General features: G+C 39.4%; 1 protein-coding gene across 1 annotated transcript; it reads left to right on the top strand.

The window, feature by feature from the left end:
- The first annotated feature begins 4,203 nt into the window (after positions 1-4,203).
- LOC118098659 (agouti-signaling protein-like) lies at positions 4,204-16,556 on the top strand. Its single transcript, XM_035142707.2, has 3 exons — positions 4,204-4,388; positions 15,082-15,152; positions 15,407-16,556. The coding sequence occupies exons 1-3, from the start codon at positions 4,262-4,264 to the stop codon at positions 15,608-15,610; spliced, it is 402 nt and encodes a 133-aa protein (XP_034998598.1). The 5' UTR covers positions 4,204-4,261; the 3' UTR covers positions 15,611-16,556.
- Positions 16,557-20,101: the final 3,545 nt, after the last annotated feature.

The raw sequence follows: 20,101 nt of genomic DNA, 5'->3' as shown, positions 1-20,101 counted from the left end.
ATCTACCTCAGGCTACTGTCTCACATGGGACACATGACCCCTATCGTTGCATCTTAATCATGTACTAATCTCTCCATAATATCAATCCTACATATATCTGAGATCTGGTCACCTCAGAGCACCACCTGACCCCTCAGATCCTCCCATCATGACATTTGGGCTGTGTTATTTGTGGATTATCCTGCCAGAGGCCGTTAGACAGGCCAAGTCTCTTGATTCCTTTTAAGACACATCTCAAGATGATTGTGTTTGATGTTTTTTGGGGGTTGCTGCCTCCCCTGGCATTAAATAATGCTTGTACATTTGTTTTTAGCACAAGACCTGTTTTGCTTTTGAAGTGTCATATGAATAACACAAACTTGAAACATCCAATAATGGTTGCTGCTCCTCAGTAAGAAGTCATTTTTATGAACTACCTTCATGTTTTCAGGTGAGCTATGAGTCAGTAAACAAAAAGTGAACAATTATCGTTAGAGATACCAGAGGAGAATCAACTGAAAAGCAAAAGGTGAACGTGCTATTGAAGGTATTTCTTTTTGTTCATTGTCAACAAAGGTTCAGTTAATCTCCTTTTTAAAATAAATACTAACTTCTGCCAAATTCAAGTAAATGACGTGAGCAGCACTTGGCAATTATACAACCTCCTTCCTGCTGTAGGGCAGATGAATCCGTGCCAAGACCAACCTGTTGCCTCTATTTGTAATTAATATACATTTATGATCCACTATAGACATACCAAGGATAAATTTGTAAATGTTAATTTGAAAGCTAATCCTTAACAACTTTCTTTCTTTCCTTTTTGCCACTGGGTTTATCATTTGTGTCTAGAAATCGTTTGAAGTATCTCTTTGTGAGATCATTTACTGTAACTCTTATGGTCCTAAAACCTCTAAAGAGGACGGGAGAAACTTGTACTAATTGTTCTCAGGCATGTGCATCCAGTGATGGCTGGAGAGAATATAGAGGTGCATTAGCTGCCATGGGCAACACATACTTTCGAGACTTGGCTTGTGGATCCCCATAGTGATGCCCACACCCAGGATCTTAAGAGAGAGTTTACAAGCTTAAACTCACTTTGAGGACAGGGAACAGGAAAAAGTCCTGAAGCTCTTGGTTACTGAATGGACTCACTGGCTGGGTGACAAAGGGTTGCACAGAGTAGACACCAGAAAAATACTGCAATACCCTGACTTTAAAAATAGTGAATACCCCATCTTACTAGTAATGGTGCCCTAAGAATAACAGTGTTTAACAGCCGTATTTCCTATGAGTTCCGTCAATGTGCAACAGCAGGGCAGTGTGTGTTTCTGTGTGTGCGCTGTGCTCTGGTTCCACTCCCTGCAGGCATGGTGTTAGTGCAGACTGTTTTAGATTTTCCGGCGACAACAGGATGAGAAGCACGGCCCCTAATACCAGCTCTCCTGCAGACCGTCCACAGCTTAATTGAAGAAGCAAATGCAAGACGGTCAAAGACAACACAAAGCCCGTCTGTAAGAGATTACGGAAACCTACGCAATCCAAAGGGAAATACGTCCAACTTGGCAAAGCATCTGGCCCATAAAAAAGTTTCAAAGAGCAACAAGGTAGCCCGGAAACACAAGTCAATCAAATGTGACTGGTTTTGTGACAAGCAAACGTTTTCTCACCGGTTGAGTTGGATGAAAAAACCTAAGGGCCATGATAATGGTTTAACATCGCTTTGCTATGTCCACACGAACACAGTTTTGTTTGCCTTTCACATAGGAAGAAACACAGCAAGAGATTCTCAGACAAAACCAGTCTGTTCTCCGCAGTCTCTCCTTCTGTTGTCTCACATAAGCTCACTCTGACATCATCTGGAGTTTTTTACAAAGGAGCTGGTAAGAGATGGTCACAGCAACTGACTTGCACATTTACGTTCTCAGCCCCTGTGGATGATTTCAGGAGATCATCCGGAGTTCAGTTCATATCGGAAAGCAACTTTAGTGTCAATAACAGCTCCACCAGGTCATCAGTCCAAGAAAATAAATCCCTGCTCTTTCACCACTGCTGTTTCTCGTCCAATGTATTTTCGATCTAAGCGTCTAAGTGTGCTTCATGTTACTCCTGAACACAATTGACCAGTGTACGTGAATGGTTGTGCATTTGCTGGTGTGTTAGCATGGACAAGTATTTTTAAGCTATGACACTTATCTGGACGGAGATTGCTTTGTGTGTAGGCTTTTTCTTCTTCTTCTTCTTCTTCTTCTTCTTCTTCTTCTTCTTCTTCTTCTTCTTCTTCTTCTTCTTCTTTCATTCACCTCTGTGCAGTATTCTTTATTGTTGCCATTATTACTGTTCGAGTCAATTGTTGGACAGTAGTAGTCAAGTAAGGTTGAACAGGAAGGACAGGGTGGTGGGATGAATTGGATGAGTAGGAGTAGGAGTAGAGGCGGTGTTGTGTTATGCATGCCAGAATAATTCAATAAAGAGAAACTTGGATCCATTTTATCTTTAAAAAAAGAATTCCCCTTCTTATTATAACAGTTTGACCTCTGTACTTTTTTCCTTTGGTTAAGGTGTGTTTGGAAACGGCTTCAATAAACTTCAGCGACAGTCATCAATGATAAAGATATATTTTTTAATTTGTTCTTGATTCATGACTTGTGTAATCCAGGCTTCTACGTTTGTTTTACTGTGAATGAATGGCCGTACTGACATCTGCACTACTGGTGAAGTCATGACCTGCATCTGTTGTAATTAGTCATTAGCTGATGATTTGTGATGATCTCTACATGTTCTGACTTCATTTTGTGTAAAGTAGGCTACACATGTGGTTATGATTATGGGTTTGAAAACTGCCTGACATACAGCCATGCTGTAGTGTTTGAGGTCCGGGGTAGTTGCACTGTGAATACGATGTCAGAGGAAGTGTTTGAAGGACAAGTTGGTTATGATCTGTGCATTAGTTAGTATGTAATGAATGCATATGTAAATGATGCACTTATTGTATTTAAGGCTGTAAAATTGAATATACACTGAATATGAATGTACGTATGTATGTATGTAAATATGTATGTTTGTTTGTATGAATGTATGTTTATGTGTATGCATGTGCTATGTGTGCGTATATGTGTGAATAATCGTATCTGATATTCATAATAATATTCATAACACTCCCCCCGACACCGGTGAACATCCAGGGAACGGACATCGAGCTAGGGACTTCTTATAAGTACCTGGGGGTTCACCTGAACAATAAACTGGACTGGACTGATTATGCCAGTGCTCTATTTAAGAAGGGCCAGAGCAGACTGTACCTGCTCAGGAGACTGAGGTCTTTTGGAGTGCAGGGGGCGCTCCTAAATAATTTTTATGACTCTGACAGAAAGAAACTGGATAGACTGATTAGGAGGGCCAGCTCGGTCCTGGGATACCTGTTTGACCCGGTGGAGGTGGTGGGACCGAGGAGGATGGTGGCGAAGCTGTCTTCCCTCATGGACAACCAGTCCCACCCCCTGCAGGACACCATCACAGCACTGGGCAGTTCCTTCAGCGACAGACTGATTCACCCTAAGTGTTGGAAGGAGAGGTATCACAGGTCGTTCCTTCCTGCAGCAGTAAGACTGTGCAACCAGCTCTGCTCCCAGTAAAAACCACATTCACCACCATTATGGACTGCACTTTAACAACTGCGCAATATTCACTGTGCTATATTCATCTGTCTGTGCAATATCAACTGTTCATGTGCAATATCCATTCACTTCATATTCTCACAATGCATATATTTTTTCCTGTCTTTAATCTGTATATATTAGTTTAGTTACATTCATATTTTTCTATATTTCTATATTTTTCAAAATATTCTTTACACTTAAGTATTGCAAGTTACTTATAACTTGCTGATGCTTTTTTGACTCTTGCTGCTGTAATACTGCAAATTTCCCCATCGTGGGACTAATAAAGGAGTATCGCTTTCTCTGAAATACACAAAGTTTACATGTATAAAATAAATTGTTGGAATGTGTGTGAAAAGAAACCATGTAGGTCACTGGTGTGTATGATGCTGAGAGGCGTGAGGGCAAAGAGGGGCGTGCACTCACTCCTACATGTGTAAGCCTGCCTCTCAAACAAATTAAAGTCGTGGTGGAGTGAGAAGCAGAGACAGAGAACAAGACATCAAAATAACCAGTAGGATTTTAGACCGCGTGTACCGACACAACACACTCACTCCCCCACCCCCACCCCCCCACCAGCTGGACTCGTCTTGTGGCATCGGAGGAGAGAGACAGAGAAAGTGAGGATGAAGGTGTCGCTCCTGTGTCTGTGCGTCCTCGTGCATGTGGCCCTGGTCCACGCCGTACTATTCGCCCGCGACGAGCTGCAACAAACCGCATCCAGCACCAAGGCCAAGACCACCCAGAGCACAGGTGAGTGTTTAATGGTCCCAGTGGATCACTGGCACTCTTTGTTTCTGGCACATGCTGAGCAACTAATCATCTATGCGCATCATCTATGCGCTCATTACGCACAGAATATTGACTGTAAACCACATGCAAACTGTAATTTATTAATATTTGAAACTACTATGATCAAATCTACCTGTCGTGTATATCTATGATACTTTCTTCACATCTCATTTCTCCAAATCTGCAAACTAAAATTAAATTACAAGATTAAAAAGCCTCAACACGTGACACGTGATTTTTTTACGGATGGACTAAGTCGGAATTTATAGGCTATATTATAAATATAATATATAGATAATATTACATTATACATATTATAGAAATATAAGATTAAATGTACTTTTTAATTAAAAGTTGATCTTGTTCTCAAACATGTTTTGAATAGATCCTGAAATCCTGTGTTATTATGAATTTACAGTGGGCCCAGTTCTCCATAGAGACCTCCTCTATATATACAATATGTACAATACGTTACACATGCCTGAGGTTGGACTGCGGGTGGCAAGCCAGTGGTTCGGCTCATCTTAAATGAAAAAGAAAAAAATCTATAATTTGCATCATCATTGTACTGTATATCAAAGTACCTTTGTCAGGCTGCAAGGAAACATACAGTATGTGATCTGTTGCTCAACTCTTACAAGTCTACTGGATCCATACATTGTAAAGTATAAATGCTCCATTAAGGTTTGGGTCGTTCCATACCAACTCACCTTTGACCTCCACGCTCATGTCATGGATTGATTTGTCAAGGTTCTTGCGAAAACGATTAAATTCATTAGACCTTTCAATATCCTACAGCTCTACTCCAATAACTTCTCAGTTATGAACTTCTGAAGTTTGGCCCTCGGAGCTTCTTTGAATTGCTTATTACCAGTGAAGACTGCGGGGCTGGTATTACTTTCACCTTGTGTGTGTGTGTGTGTGTGTGTGCGTGCGTGCGTGCGTGCGATGCGTGCGTGCGTGCGTGCGTGCGTGCGTGTGTGAGTGTGTGTGTGTGTGTGAGAGAGCGAGAGAGACTGCAGGTGTTTGTGTGTCTCATTATGACATAATGTGGTCCTGGAGACACTTACTGTAGTGGGAACTACCACAGGGGTGGTTTTGAGGACTTTGGCAGGTGTTTATATGTCTGTCTGTCTGTGTGTCTGTCTGTGCTCTGCGGACACAGGTTGACACTGAGTTGTGCTTTACAACTGTGCAAGTTAAAGTCACAAAACCTCTCAGGTGTGTAGTTGAGATCCAAAGTTTTCAGATGGGTGTGGTCCGACCCATCAATACTGAGTACTGATGTATTAGACCTTTTTCACAGCAGACACTTTGACTTGGCCCAGGTTTCCTGATAACATGAAAAATGACTCTGTCCTATTCATCAGTGCCAGTAAATCATTTCACTATTTACACCTGTGCTTCTCCTGCTGCAACATGTCAGAATGTCTGCTGTGTAAATGTAGTAATGAGTGCTGCGTGTTTGTTTAATAATGATGATAGTTATGACTACAGAGTCCTGATGTAAAGTACTGGTGTAATAGTGCAGTAATGGGTTCTGAGTACTGGTCTTATTGTGCAGTAATAGCTTCTGAGTACTGGTCTTATTGTGCAGTAATGGCTTCTGAGTACTGGTCTAATTGTGCAGTAATAGCTTCTGAGTACTGGTGTAATTGGTAGTAATGGCTCCTAAGTACTGGTGTAATTGGTAGTAATGGCTCCTGAGTACTAGTGTAATAGTGTAGTAATGGCTTCTGAGTACTGAGGTGATAGTGTAGTAATAACTACTGACTACTGCTGTAATAGTATAGTAATGGCTTCTGAGTACTGGTGTAATAGTGTAGTAATAACTACTGACTAGAGGTGTAATAGTTTAGTAATAACTACCAACTACTGCTGTAATAGTGCAGTAGTGGCTACCGGATATACTATCAAGTACCTCAATACAAGTACATCATACTGATTTAAGGGGCATGGGTGGATCTACAGGGGTGGTGGAAAGGGGCACCACTGCCTTAACACCCACCCTATAAATTATGATTGCCCCCACCCCCTTGGTGTACCCTTATTGGACTAAAATACTGTCAGTCCAATACTGCTCAACATCATTGGGCCAGAGCTACCTGATTTGCGATGCCAATCTCTGCTCGACATTCTTCAGAAAGGTGACACACCACTCGACCACAGACCACGTCTATGTCCATGGTACGTTAACACTCTTGCTTTCCAAGCCAATTTTCAGATTTCCTGCAGCTCTCTCTCTCTGGTTCTTGGTGTCCACCTGTGCCACATCATTCTAAAAATCAAGTAATCGCCCTTGTTGATTTGTTTTAAGCTTTCCTGGATTAATTTCTGACGTCAACAACCAGTAGGATTAGTAAAGAGCAAAATAAGCAAGTCTGGGCTAATCCCACTTGAAACTGGTTTGGGTGCATAAGAGTAAAATAGATGGCTGCAGATGTTGGTGTTTGTTGGTGTATGTGCTCTTCGTATTCTGCCACCTGTGCATCGTCATCACTTTCTGTTCCAACAGTGAATATTCAGTCTTTTCTCACAGATGGGAAAGGCTTGTGACTTCTCGTGACTTCTCAGCAGCATCGATTGTCTAACTTTTATATTCACGTAGGCGGTCTTGCGGCTGTCGGCTTCTTCTTTGAGGCTGTTTCCAATAGTACAGTAAGTCAATAGTCCATGTTGTAACTATGAGATCAAACTGCTTAATGATTCAATTAATTATGATTGAATTCTTTTGAATATATTTCTGGGTGTGTTGCAATAACAATGCAATACAAGCTATAACTTGCAAATTTCATGAACCCAATGAAAAACAGGCTCAATAGCAACCCTCTAAATTGACATCGTGCAAATATTTACCTTTGAATCTACCTATGAAATAAAACCACTGGGGAAAAAAATCTAAAAATACTATATGATGGAATATTGTAAGCGATGGAATGATTTACCTTTTTCTTTCATTCCATTCTAATCCCTGAAGATCGAACAACTCCACTTGTGTCAAACACAGTTTGTTATTTCCACCACAGAGGTTATGTTTTCTGCCCATTTTTGTGATGGTTGGCTTGAAAGTTTGTTTGAAAGCAAGATTAGGCAGAGCTACTGGATGGAGTACCACAAAACATGGTGGAAGGATGTGATATGGATGAGGAAAGAACACAATTTCTGCTCTGTATGAGGGGCTGGATACAGGAAATTTGTTCCGCTTTCCTTAACGTTGCGAAATAGGGCGTTTTTGGACATTTTGATAGTTGACTACTTGACAAGTCTTTGAAAATCTTTATTCTTTGGAAAAAAATGTTGAACAGTTCTCCCAGTATGAGCTACTTCACACTCACTTTTTCAAGTACCTCCATGTGAAACATCATCTCAGAATGAGATGGCTGTAAACCATCAGTGGAAGGTTTTATATGTTATATTTTCTCTGGGTGGTTTTCAAACATTTCTGGAGTCCATACACTCATTTTATTTTCAAATAAGTAATGATTCCAAATCATGTGTGTCATAAGTTGGATTCATTTTATTCACAAGGCTGAAGGCTCTGGGCCTGAGGGTGTGGGCGTAGGTAATGGTGGGTGGGCTTTGGTTGTAAGGGGTGGGTCTGACATCCATGTGATTATATATTTGTACGTTGTGGCATCATTCAGCTCAAGGGCTGGTATGTAAGAAATTTGTTATGAAACAGAATGTTAAAAAAGGTAGTATAAGGTCTTTACATGTTTCAATACACGTGGAATTCCCATACATTTCAAGGAAATTAAACAAATCCTTGTTGGGAAAATAGGCTTAAGGGGACCTGCTGTGCTTATTTCCAGCTCTGTATATTTTGAGTCTCGTAGCTTTGCATGATTGACAGTTTATTCTTATTAATCTCAGACTTTCTGTAATGCAGCCCCGCAGTTTAGCCTCTGACTAAACCAGGCAATACAGAAAAGGCCTCCTTAAACGCCTCTTACTAATTCGTCAAACATCTAGATAGCTGCTGGGGGGCAGTATCAGCTGCAGGAGTGAAGGGCGAATGTGAGGGAAGTCGAACGTCCAAATACAATTAGGTTTAGGCATGGTATGGATGCATCTTCCCTGCTAACAAGTGACTGCTGCAGATGAGGATGGGCGTGGTTTGAAGGAGGCGTGAAGGTAATGTAAGCAAAATGTAACTCAGTAACTCAGTAACTCTAGTTGCGAAACAGAAACCAATTCAAACCCACCTGTACTTTTTGGAGCCTGAATCTGAAGCGGAGAGAGCGAACATCTGCAGCAACAAAGGTTACAGCAGGATGTCTGTGTTTGGTAAATATTATGACCATTACCTGCTTATCGTCTGACATAATGGTCGATTTAGTCTTTAAGTCGAGATGCGTCTATTAAACGTCTTTATATATGTTCCTGTTAATAGTCGTACTTGTGGGAAACAAGCTAAAATGCTGGCTAAAGTGGAAAACATCTGCTGTCAGGAAATATAAAGCTAAGGTTTCTAGTAAAATGTCATCCTGCACATCCAACACTGGAGAACATTAAATGCCTATAATACGACTCAAGGAGAGTGAGAATGCGCTGATAAGGAGTAGGAAAAAAAAACTTAAAACAAGTGTTCAGGATCTGGTTTTGTCTTCCGGGGATAACTTTTTCATAGGTTCACCTTATTATTCAAAACTTTGGTCACGTTTAATAGGCACGTGACACTCATTATATATGTTAAAACGTTTTTTTTAAATCTCTCAGCTTTATTTAATAAGATCTGTGGCCCTCAGTTTGAAATAAGGATGAAATGCAGGATGCAGCTCAGGAGCAAATAACTTCTAGATGTTATCGAACTCTATTAATACTATGGACAATTAACATCTGACTGCAAGAAAGTGCAGAGATATACATTTTTGGAATCACTGGAAAACATTCAGCAACAACTATTTACATTGATAGCTTGCATGTTGCAAAGTATCCTTCAGGGTTTCAACCCAACAATAACACAAATTTTAATAAAATGATTTGGAGTAAAGTGGTAGAATTTTACAATGGTTATGATTGTTTTTTACTTTTTTTTCTCTGCTTCAACTTCACTTGTTGTGACACATTTTGGATATTAAACTTTATAAGTTTTCAAAAGTTCAAGTTATTCCATTGTCCATTGTCTTGACTCACTTTGATTTGTATTTGGGTTGTCAAAGTTAATTTAACTCACAAGTTATTAGTAAAAAAAGAAAAGAAAAAGGGTGAAGAGGTGAGGGTTCTGACCAGTTATCCACATAGGGTGATTGTATTCACAAGTAAAACTTCACCCATGTAGCAGAAACCTGAGTTGTTCTACACATGTATAATAGAACTCCTATAGCACTATACAAATAACCTTGGACGGCTTCCAGCAGCGGAGGGATGAGTTGAGGTGGGCTGATGGAATTTCCTGCTGTGTTACACAAACATAAAACAGATGGTGAGTATAAATATTCATATTTGATAGTGCCTTCGAAAACGTTAGATGATCAAATCGTTTTTGCCTTGATAAAGCACTGGTGTCTAGATATATTAGTGTGGGTGTTTATTTAGAATATACAGTCAATGTGTCTAATGTCAACTTGAACAAAAAAAAGCTATGTGAGCTATGTAATCTGCAGAATGTGTATGTGGGGGCGTGAACACATGATTATTTGTTTGAGGTGTTGTATTCCTGTTAGGACGTGAATCATGTTTCACTCTCTCTCACACTTTGTTTCAACCAGCGCTGCACTTTCAATAAAAATAAAAAAAATCAATCCAAATATAATTATTGAAGTAAAATGAAATAAATAGATTGAATTGAACGATGGTCCATCGTGTACTGCTGAACAGTTAAGGGCAAAATTAAATAAAAACCCTTTTGCTCCCTCACCAGTTTCTCTGTTTATGTGTCTGTTTCAGATAAAGCCAGAGTCGCCATAGGTCTGCTGCCGTCCCTCCTGGTTGATGCCTCATTGCCAAGTGTGTTAGAGCTAAACATAGCATTTAGCAGTGCTCTGCAGTGTCCTCATGAAGAGATATGTATAGACATGGATGAATTAAATAAGGATTTTTAATTTAAGCTTTCTAATCTTTCACTCTTGGGTCCAGACATTCTCCGGACTTTGCCTTTCTTATATGAATGATATGTTCCTGTCACCAAAAGCTCTCGAATCTTATCGTCTTTTCAAGTTGACAACTTCGTCGTCAGCCCATCTTCCAAAGTTTAATTGCTTGTATCGCTTCATCCTCCACCTCTCTGTTACTAGATTAGGTATGGACACGCTTTCAGATGTACTCAAATGTTAATGTTTGTGTAACATTGCTCTTGTCTAAATAAATGTGATATTTTTGAAGAAATAAGTTGTAAGTACATTCTGTGCAAAGTTTAAGGAAATATTGCCATTATTAACCGGGATAAGGACTTCAAATGGGAATTAGTATGAATATGTTTGAAGTCAACTTGAAAGTGTGAAACTCGGTTCTGCCTCGACTCCCTGAAAACATGTCCGCCAGTTTGGTTCGAGGCTTCCCTGCTTCTGTTTGAGACACATCTGCCAAGTCGGATCACAATTTCACCAAAGTGCAAATTCTTTATTATTGTTCTGTGTTCCACATTGAGACCAGCCCAAAACCCTCTCAGAGAAATCTCAACAATACAACTCTTCTCAGGACTATTCAGGACGAGTCTATTTAGTTTTTCATCTTTTTTCATGTTATTTTCTCTTTGGAATATATGTTCAAAACTGCAGAGTAACAGCTTCCTCCCAGTTAAGACTTGAGCAGTTTGTTTCTGTGTTTCTGAGCTGAGCAGTAGTCAGGTCTGTAGTCATTAAGTCCTGTGGTCCTTGGTTTTTGGGCGATGGGGATGATGGTGGAGGATTTGAAGCAGGCTGGCACCTGACGTGTTCAAAATGTCTGTGAACACTGGAGACAGCTGATCGGCACAGTGCTTCAGGGTGGGTGGGGAGACAGAATCAGGTCCGGCTGCTTTACGGGGGTTGTTAACCCCCGTAAAGATCTTGTTAACATCCCTCTCCAGGATGGAAAGGGGTGACACTTTGGTAGAGGGGGAAGGAGGCATTGTGGTAGGTGTGGAAAGGCTGTCAAATAATACATGTGACATACACATAGTTAGTAAATTGCATAGGCTGGAATAAATAGGCTTCGTCATTGAGGCCCTGCTCTCTCATTTATCACTTACTCTCAGGCATTCTATTGTTCATAGTTAGGTGATATACTGTATCTTTTTAATGAAACAGTTTTAACTACATCAAGATATACTTTTGGGTAATGTTAGCGAAGTTATATTTCTGTTAAATACAGTTAGTTGCAGAAGTACACATGGGAAAATAGTCTCAGACTTTTGGATGCCACTCTACGTGCAAAGATTAGTGTCGGAGTAATCTAAGCAGCCCCCATCCCAACCAAAAATAAAATAAAAACATTAAAAGGTTTAATGGCGAACCCTAAAATGTCAAATGTATGTTTGACTGGCATTCCCATGATGTGGAAGAGGGGGCCCCAGCTTCACATAGATCATAGCACAGCATATACAGTGTCAATGTCTTGGAAAAATTAATTCATATTTAAAATATAAGAATTTATTTTAAAAAAATGAATAAAAAAAAAAAAAAAAAGAAGTTAACGTGTGTGTATGTGTACTCATTTTGTTACCTCTTTGGGACCTTTTCCAGCATAAACACTGACCTTGTCAGGACCAGTAGACCTCATGGGGACCAAAGCTCAGTTCCAATAGGGCAAAACTTAAGGTCCTAGTTAATTAGAGGTGAGATGTAAGTTGTGGTTAGGGATAAGGTTTTGGTTAGGGTGTGCACAATGAATGAAAGTCAATGCAAAGTCCTGCTAAGCATAGCTGTGCAATCCTGTGAGCGTGCGTGTGTGTGGTCCAGGTATTACTCAAGTTGTGGGGACCTGTATCTGTTTACACAATCACATAATGGGGACATGCCTCCCTAATGGGGACCAAAAGCAAGTCCCCATAACATAAAATATTACATTTTAAGTTGGAGACATGTTGATTTAGGATTAGGGAAGTATAGTAACTATGGTTACGGTTAGAATAAGTCTCCATGGATCAATGTTAGTCAAAGTAATGTCCTCTGAAGATCAGAATTAACAAATCATGTTTCCCGAAAGTTTTCCACTCTGATATTATTATATTTGTCACATTTTAAGACAACATGTGTCCCTGTCTCTACCTCAGCTGTCATGCAGTGACCCCAGACTCTTTCCTCTGTTGGTAGCCAGGACTTGTTGTGTCATCCATCCTTTATGGTTAGACTGTGGTCACTGAGTCTGTATCTGGTCTGGATCTGTGTCTGCTCCGTATCTCTGACAGTAAAGAGACACCAATTTATATTCATGGTTTAGGGCCAGATGGCAATTAAGTTTGTTTTGCATTTGGTTTTGATTTATACAGTGCACGGAGATAGGCATCTTTTGTTAATGTAATATTGCGGTTTCCTCTGATTAGTTGTTGGAAAGCAGTGCTGGTCTGAGGTTTAACAGCACTAGTGACTTTTGATCAGTAAGTCTAAGCATCAGCTCACAGAGGAGACTCTTTGGGGGGGGGTTCAGTTTGTGGATCTGGAGTGTCTGAGCTCTCAGTGGGCCTCAATGTGACAAGTAGACAAATTGTTCTGTTTTTAATGTTAATATCCAGTGAGTGGATAAATATCTAATTCTAACCTGGGAGTAATGTTTGTTTTTTTGGAATGCTTATTAAAGACCTAAATTCTGGTTCCATCTGAGTGTAATCCTGACTGAGTGGACCACAGACTTAACCACCATGACGGGCCACTGGTTGGATCACACGGTCAAATACTTTAGTCCAAATTCCAATTGTTTGGAAAACCAATTGTCCCAATGTTTTGACGGATAATACTGAAGAAAAAACATTCTAAGATAGAGTGAATACTTAATATGACCAGAATAAAGTCGTAATTGGTAAGAAAGTTGTAATGTTACAAGAATAAAGTTGTAATTGAGAAAGAAGTTATAAAGTTATGAGATTTAATTTTTAAAAAGTTGTTATAATACAAGGATAACGTCACAATTGAATGATTTAAAAAATGTCATAATATTACCAGAATAAAGAAAGAACTTTTTTTAAGAAATAGGCTGTGAGAAAAAACATGTGCTCACTGGAGTTTCACTCCTGCTGGATCCAAAATTTTATATTGCAACTGTATTCTTGTAATATAACGACTTTTATAGCGACTTTTTTCCCCCCTTTAAATGCTCTAATACTCGTCGTAGTCACTGGAACCCTTCAAAATAGTTTAAGCAAAACTGCTTCTCAATACTGCTCGAAGCCGACCTTCCCTGCTAACTGCACCTCTTTAGTTAATTATTTATTATGGCACTTAAACACTTTGTTGGGATTTATCCATCAAACATTTGACAATGCAATAAATTAGAGGTAATGAAGCCTTACAACCAGCCTGTGAACATGCTAAATGAAATGCAGCTGGCCAGTATTTCAACACATGAGGACCTCTGGAGGACAGAGAAGGAAGGGACATAAATCTACTTAGAAATAAATTGTATGTTTTGTTGTCTTATGATTACGTAATAGTCATGTTATACCTCTTTGAAGTTTCTAAATCTCACTACATGATGTGATACGTTGACTAACATATTCAAGATGTCATGGCGTCATATGCATCCTGTCTGTATCATTCCTTTCTCTTTTTGCTTCTCTCCTTACTTTTTTTCAGTATTTTCATACAGACAACTTCAAAATAAAGCTTCTCATTCATACGTTTTTCTGTTTCTGTCCACGATCGATAGAACAAGTGTGAAACCGTGACTGAAACGCGGCACATTATGATGACCTGTTACCCAGCATTCACTGCTCTGCTCTGCTGTAATCCTGATTTTGTAATTATGACGTCGTCTGACAGAATCACCAGACTCTTAAGACGACAGCTGTGGTTTCAGCCGGATTTAGATGTTAAATGATCAGTCTGAAGCTCATCCACGTCCGTGTCAGCTGCAGTACGAGCAATTGAATGAGAGATGTGTCCGCGGAGAGAAAGTGCAGGATAGTAATAGTGACTCTCTGCCAATGAAACTCAAAGTTGACTGTTCAAACCGTAGACTGTATATAGACTGTCTGTTTTTTTGTCATCTGGTGCAGAGTCTAAGCAGTAGTGATCGTGGTGTGGAGCCGCCGTGTCAAAGTCTAATCACGAGTCAGTCTCAGCTGTCAATCATGACGTTTCACCTCATTTTTATAGCAGCAAATACTTGATTCAAACCAAACTTACTGGAAAAATTTACATTTTGAGAAACATCAAACTACCTTTAATAAAACCACCTTTAAGAAAAATGTATTCCCATTTTAGTTTCATCCATGTCCTATCACCTAACATGGAGGAGGTTTCGTTTATCACCTATACTGCTGCCAGCCACCAGGGGGAATATCAAGAAGATTTGGCTTCACTTTTGGAGAAATGATAATCTTTATACAGTCTGGTTCAAACCCATTGTGTAGCTTTATCACTCTGTTTTTTCAGTGATTTATTTCTTTCACACTTTGTCTTGAGTGTATCATGTAAATATGTATAAGATACAAACTAATTGTGACTGCAGATAAGACACAAAGCATTTTCTGTAATTCTTTTACCTAACCACATGGTGTCGATGTTTTTTTCAACAGAGTCTGCGAACCACGTCAGACAGAGGCCGCTGTTCGCGAGGAGGGGGCAGTATGAACGGCAGAGTGTGCCGGTAAGCTGGAGGGCTGCAGTTGATCCTCTATTGTTCATGTGCATGGAGAAAATGGGGCCTCCTTCATGAAATATGCTACTATCACAGATTCAATGAGTTTTGCCTGTGTCAACTTTAATAAACAAAGTTGTTATTGGAAGGAAAAGGTGAGAATATATAACTTTGCCTCTCCAGTCTCTGAAGTTGAAGTTGATGTTCGCTCTCTCGCTCTCTCTCTCTCTCTCTCTCTCCTCTCTGTTCTCCTCACCTTCCAGAAACGCAAAGTGGGTCACAATTCTCAACATGGCCGTCCTCCTCCACCTAAAGTGGTACCCAGACCTGTGAAGCCCATGTGCTCTCAGCTCGGACAAAGCTGCTTACCCCAGTCTGGCTGCTGTGGGAGACGCACCATGTGCCACTGCCGCTTCTTCAACGCCATCTGCTTCTGCCGGAGAAAAAGCTCGGCGAAGAAAACATAAAACAGAGCAGGCGGGCAGCAGTGATCATTGAGTTACTGGTAAAGTCAGTGTTAGGTGCATTTACAGTATGCATGAGCCAAAAATATGAACGTGTGTAATTCCAGCTTTTGGCCCACAGGAGTGAAACTTACAGTTTATATACTTAAGGGTAAAAGTATAGTTGTAGCACAGTTTCATGTACAAAGTGGAGCTGAATAATCTGTGTTTCCTAAATGTATGTTATGAATGTATTCAATCATGTGTTCATTTGAAATTGAGTCTGGTCTTAAATATTTACCAAATGAATTGATATGCATGTACATGTATCTGTATTTATTCATGAACTTATTTTGAGTCCTGATGTTTTAAAAAGAAGATGTAATTGTGGGTTTAAATGAAGTGTATTTTTTAAAGGTGCAGTGTGTAGGATTCAGGGTGAACCTATTGGCAGAAATTTAATATATTTTAATAATTATATTTTCATCAGATTGTACAATGGACTCTTTATGTTTATATGAGGAGACGGTCCTCTTCCACAGTCAGCCATGTCACACTGCCATGTTTCTACAGTAGCCCAGAATGGACAAACTGGCTCTCCAGAGGATCTCTCAAGTTTTTTTTTCATCTCTTCCTATACTTATTAATACATATAGTTTAAATATATATATGCTTGTCAGTTACGTATATATAAATACTTTGAAGGAAAGGGCGAGGAGAGGGTTAGTCATTTGGTTGCAATCTGCAACTTTGCCACTGGATGCCACTAAATCCTACACATTGAACCTGTGAGTGTGCAACTATGTGCATTCATTCATTCATTTGAGATTGACAATAGGCTTCTCTCAGTTTTGCTGCTTAATCCCCTTGAGAATAATCAACAGATTATTCAAGATGATATTTAGCTGAAATAAAACAGACTTGGATATTGGTTGTTACCTTGAAGCCATTTGTTTGTTTGTTTTTTGTGCACCACACCTCAGTGGAAATTACAAGCTGCTGAATTTTGACTGGATGCTGGCAGCCATATTGATCAAACTATCAAAGCAATTTTTTAGAACAGGTAGAAAAGGTTACTGAGTCATTGAAGTAAATCAGAAATTTCTCCTGATAAATTGTCAATTAAAAAATCTAATTGTGGTAAATTTGTTCAAAAATCTATACTTCATACTAAACTTTACTATAAATCTTGATGACTGTCCATTGGCTTGTATCATCAAATGTATATATTAATAAAAACAATGATTGGTCGAGCAGTAGCAAACAAGATATCGTTTTTTAAGAAAATTATGAAAAAGTCGAAAAATGGAATAGTGAAGGTGCAGATGAATAGGGATTGATGCAAATTATGATTCTCGACCACACCATTCTTCAGACAGAACGTGATTATTACATCACCATCTATTGGTCATGAAGTCTTATGTTTCTTGATCTTATGGTTTTTATTGCACCAACGCATTCAGAAGTGAAAATTAAGTAAGAAGAAAAAGAAAAGTGAGAGGGTGTCTGCACTTCTACTGCACAGACCCCTAGAAAACCCCAGCACGACAAAACTCTGAGACAAAATAAACTTTAACACAGCCCATGAACAGAGCTGCTGACACTGCTGTTTACTTTGATTCATGCATCATAAAGATAAAAGATTCGGCAAGTGTCTTATTTTAATCTTATTCTTAAAGGACTGTGGAAATAACTAAATCTATGTCTTTTAGAACTATGATTTACGTCTTACTTGTCAATCGCCTGGTAATTTCTTAGCCATTTAGAGTCTAAACTTTGTTTAAGATAAGATCCATAAGATCTACACTTGATACGGGCTCACTCTCCATCATGGCTCTATTATATGGCCTGAAAATCTAAAGTGTGGTACTGATTATTTTCTGTGCTTGATTTGGATTCTCCCAAACATCCTGTAATTACACTGGCCCCCAGTTCCTCTCACATCATTTGCTTACTAACAGCTTGTAAAATGTCATATGCATTTCAGCCCCCTCCCAGCCTGTCATTCCTGGTGCCCCCTCTAATAGTAAATTTCAATCATCACCTCAACTCTGTGAGCAGTTTTAAATCCTTAATACTGACAAAGTTGGAAAAGAAATGCCACAGACTGTATGACATGACAGCTCCCCATAAGGTGAAGCCAAAGTGTCTTGATCGTCACCTGGTGGCTGGCTGCAGTATAGGTCACAAACCCTACCTCCTCCATGTTAATGGATGGGACATGGACCAAACTAAAAAGTCAAAGTACACGTCAAATTCATTTTACTCAAAGATGGTTTCTGTCATTTTGGGTAGTTTCCATCACACCGATGTATGAGGTTCTGATTTGTGCTATAAAAACATGCTTCACAATTGGTTTAGCATGTGTATCGACAGAACCTCACTACTGAGGCTCCATCTCCAAATTGCTGCTGTGCATAGTCTGGCTGTAAATCCGCAAGATGGTGGTGTTTGTATCAGGATTATTTTAGTTAAATTTTTAGATTGTAGAGGGAAGTGGAGACACTTCGTCCATCTATATATATATATAGACATATATATCTCTCTATATATGTCTATATATATCTCAATCTCTTATATTCTTAATATAATATATATATATATATATATATATATAGAGATATATATCTTCTGGCACATTTAGGAACAGCATTCTGACAGAATTATTACCATCACAGGGAGGGCAAGCCGTTATTCCACTGTATCACTTTCTGACGTGTCTGTGTCTGCACTGTGCATTTGTGTTTGTCTATTGGACAAAGACAAATGGAGAAACAAATCTGCAAACTTAAAATAGCATGTGGTGACTCAGCCAACACAGACTTAAGTAAAGTTTCTGGACGGAGGTGATGGATTGGTCGGCCCTCTTTCACAGCGTGTGATTATGACGGAGGTTGGCTGCATAGAAGCATAAAGAAAACCCTGAAAGTTGGCTGCCAGGAAAATGTAGTTCCAGTTTGTTGTAAACATTCATCTTAATTTCCCTGGTTTCCTCCCTACAATAGAGAGTATAAAATATTTGCCCCCTGCCAAAAGTCTGTCCCACAAACCAATTCAAAACATTATCTTTTGGACTGGACTCTGTAGGTGCACTGGGGCCAGGCCTAAAAATATACCGTAAGTCAGAGTTTAACTTCAATACTGTAAGGAGGTTGTGTTTCCCCCCCTGTCCTTTTGATAGTTGGTTGGTTCATTTGTGACCAAGATTACACAAAAATTACTGGACGGATTACTACAAAACTTGGTGGAAGCATGTGGTATGTGTCAGGAGAGAACCCATTCAATTTTGGTGCGGATCTGGATCGGAGGGGGGATCCTGGAATTTTTTACATCACTTTCTTTAACATTGCAATTGATAGGTTGTTTTTTGACCTTAGGGGAATAATTAATGGATCTTGATGGAAATAATCCAATACATTAGGGGACTGATTTCCATAAGTGTGCAATGTGGTGCAGCTTGATTGAATTACAGGGGACTATCTGGCCTTGGTACTAATGGTCATTAAAATCTGTAACAGGGGATGTGATGAGCTCACTTCTTGTACTTCTTGTACTTAATCATGGGGGACAAAGGGCTAATGTGGAACCAAATGCAACAAGGAATCGTTTTTCTATTATAGCCACGCTGAAGGTAACTTCCCTTTTCGCCCAGGGGGTTGACACATGATTCCAGAGAAAGTTAAGCTAATGGGTGAGTTTGGTAATAGGTGAGACCCTTGCCCTGTGACTCCGTTTCACAGGATGTTAAAAGTATAAGGACTCATGCATAAAATCAGCCCACAGTTCACTTCCATATTTTCCTCATATATCATATTCTCAGAGGCTCAATAGGTTTGTTATTAAATCATCTGTTCTGCTGTAGATCTTTTAAAGGACGTAATGCATCTTACCTCAGTGAAAAACAAAGATTTCAGGATACACATGGACCAAAGATTGAGAGACCTCGCGCCACATGAGAATTAGATGAGGCTCACTGCCAGATATAATTAGGTGTTATGGAGCCCAACATCTGGCATCCATCCACATTAGAAACAGGCAACAGAAGCTTTATATTTTTTATCGGTCTGCATAACATTAACTGACCGAGCACGTTGTTTTCTGTGTGATACATGTAATAAAACTGAAATATGAGCATAAGCTGGTCAGAGACAACCAGAAAATAATTTCAAGTCTTTTTGATTTTGATCAGTTGGACAAAGCCTATTTTAAAATAGGACCAGGCATCATCGTTCCTTCTGGCTTGTTTCAGAGTCAGATTCCAACTTGTTTCCAGAACCTTTTTAGTTATGAACTAGCCAGTGTGACACACAGGAATCACGCCCCACTAATATGTTCCTCTTTGTGGAAGTCTAAATTTAAAAGATGTGCGGTCTCTGGCAATAACTTACCCATGAAATGATATCGTCCATGCTTATAAATTACTCTTACTCTTTATATTTTATTTCTTGCTATGTTTAAATGCTCTTAATTTATTTAGTTTAAATTAATAAGTTATTTTTTGACTTTCTGTCATTA

This window comes from Hippoglossus stenolepis, chromosome 19, assembly GCF_022539355.2.
Source record: "Hippoglossus stenolepis isolate QCI-W04-F060 chromosome 19, HSTE1.2, whole genome shotgun sequence".
Classification (NCBI taxonomy): domain Eukaryota; kingdom Metazoa; phylum Chordata; class Actinopteri; order Pleuronectiformes; family Pleuronectidae; genus Hippoglossus; species Hippoglossus stenolepis.
Note: the sequence above shows the minus strand (reverse complement) of the source record. Positions and strands in the feature narration are given on the sequence as shown.

Coding starts and splice junctions, on each gene's coding strand:
- LOC118098659 (XM_035142707.2), top strand. CDS start 4,262: ATGAAGGTGTCGCTCCTGTGTCTGTGCGTCCTCGTGCATGTGGCCCTG. Junction 4,389..15,081: donor CAAGACCACCCAGAGCACAG/GTGAGTGTTTAA, acceptor TTTTTTCAACAG/AGTCTGCGAACCACGTCAGA. Junction 15,153..15,406: donor ATGAACGGCAGAGTGTGCCG/GTAAGCTGGAGG, acceptor CTCACCTTCCAG/AAACGCAAAGTGGGTCACAA.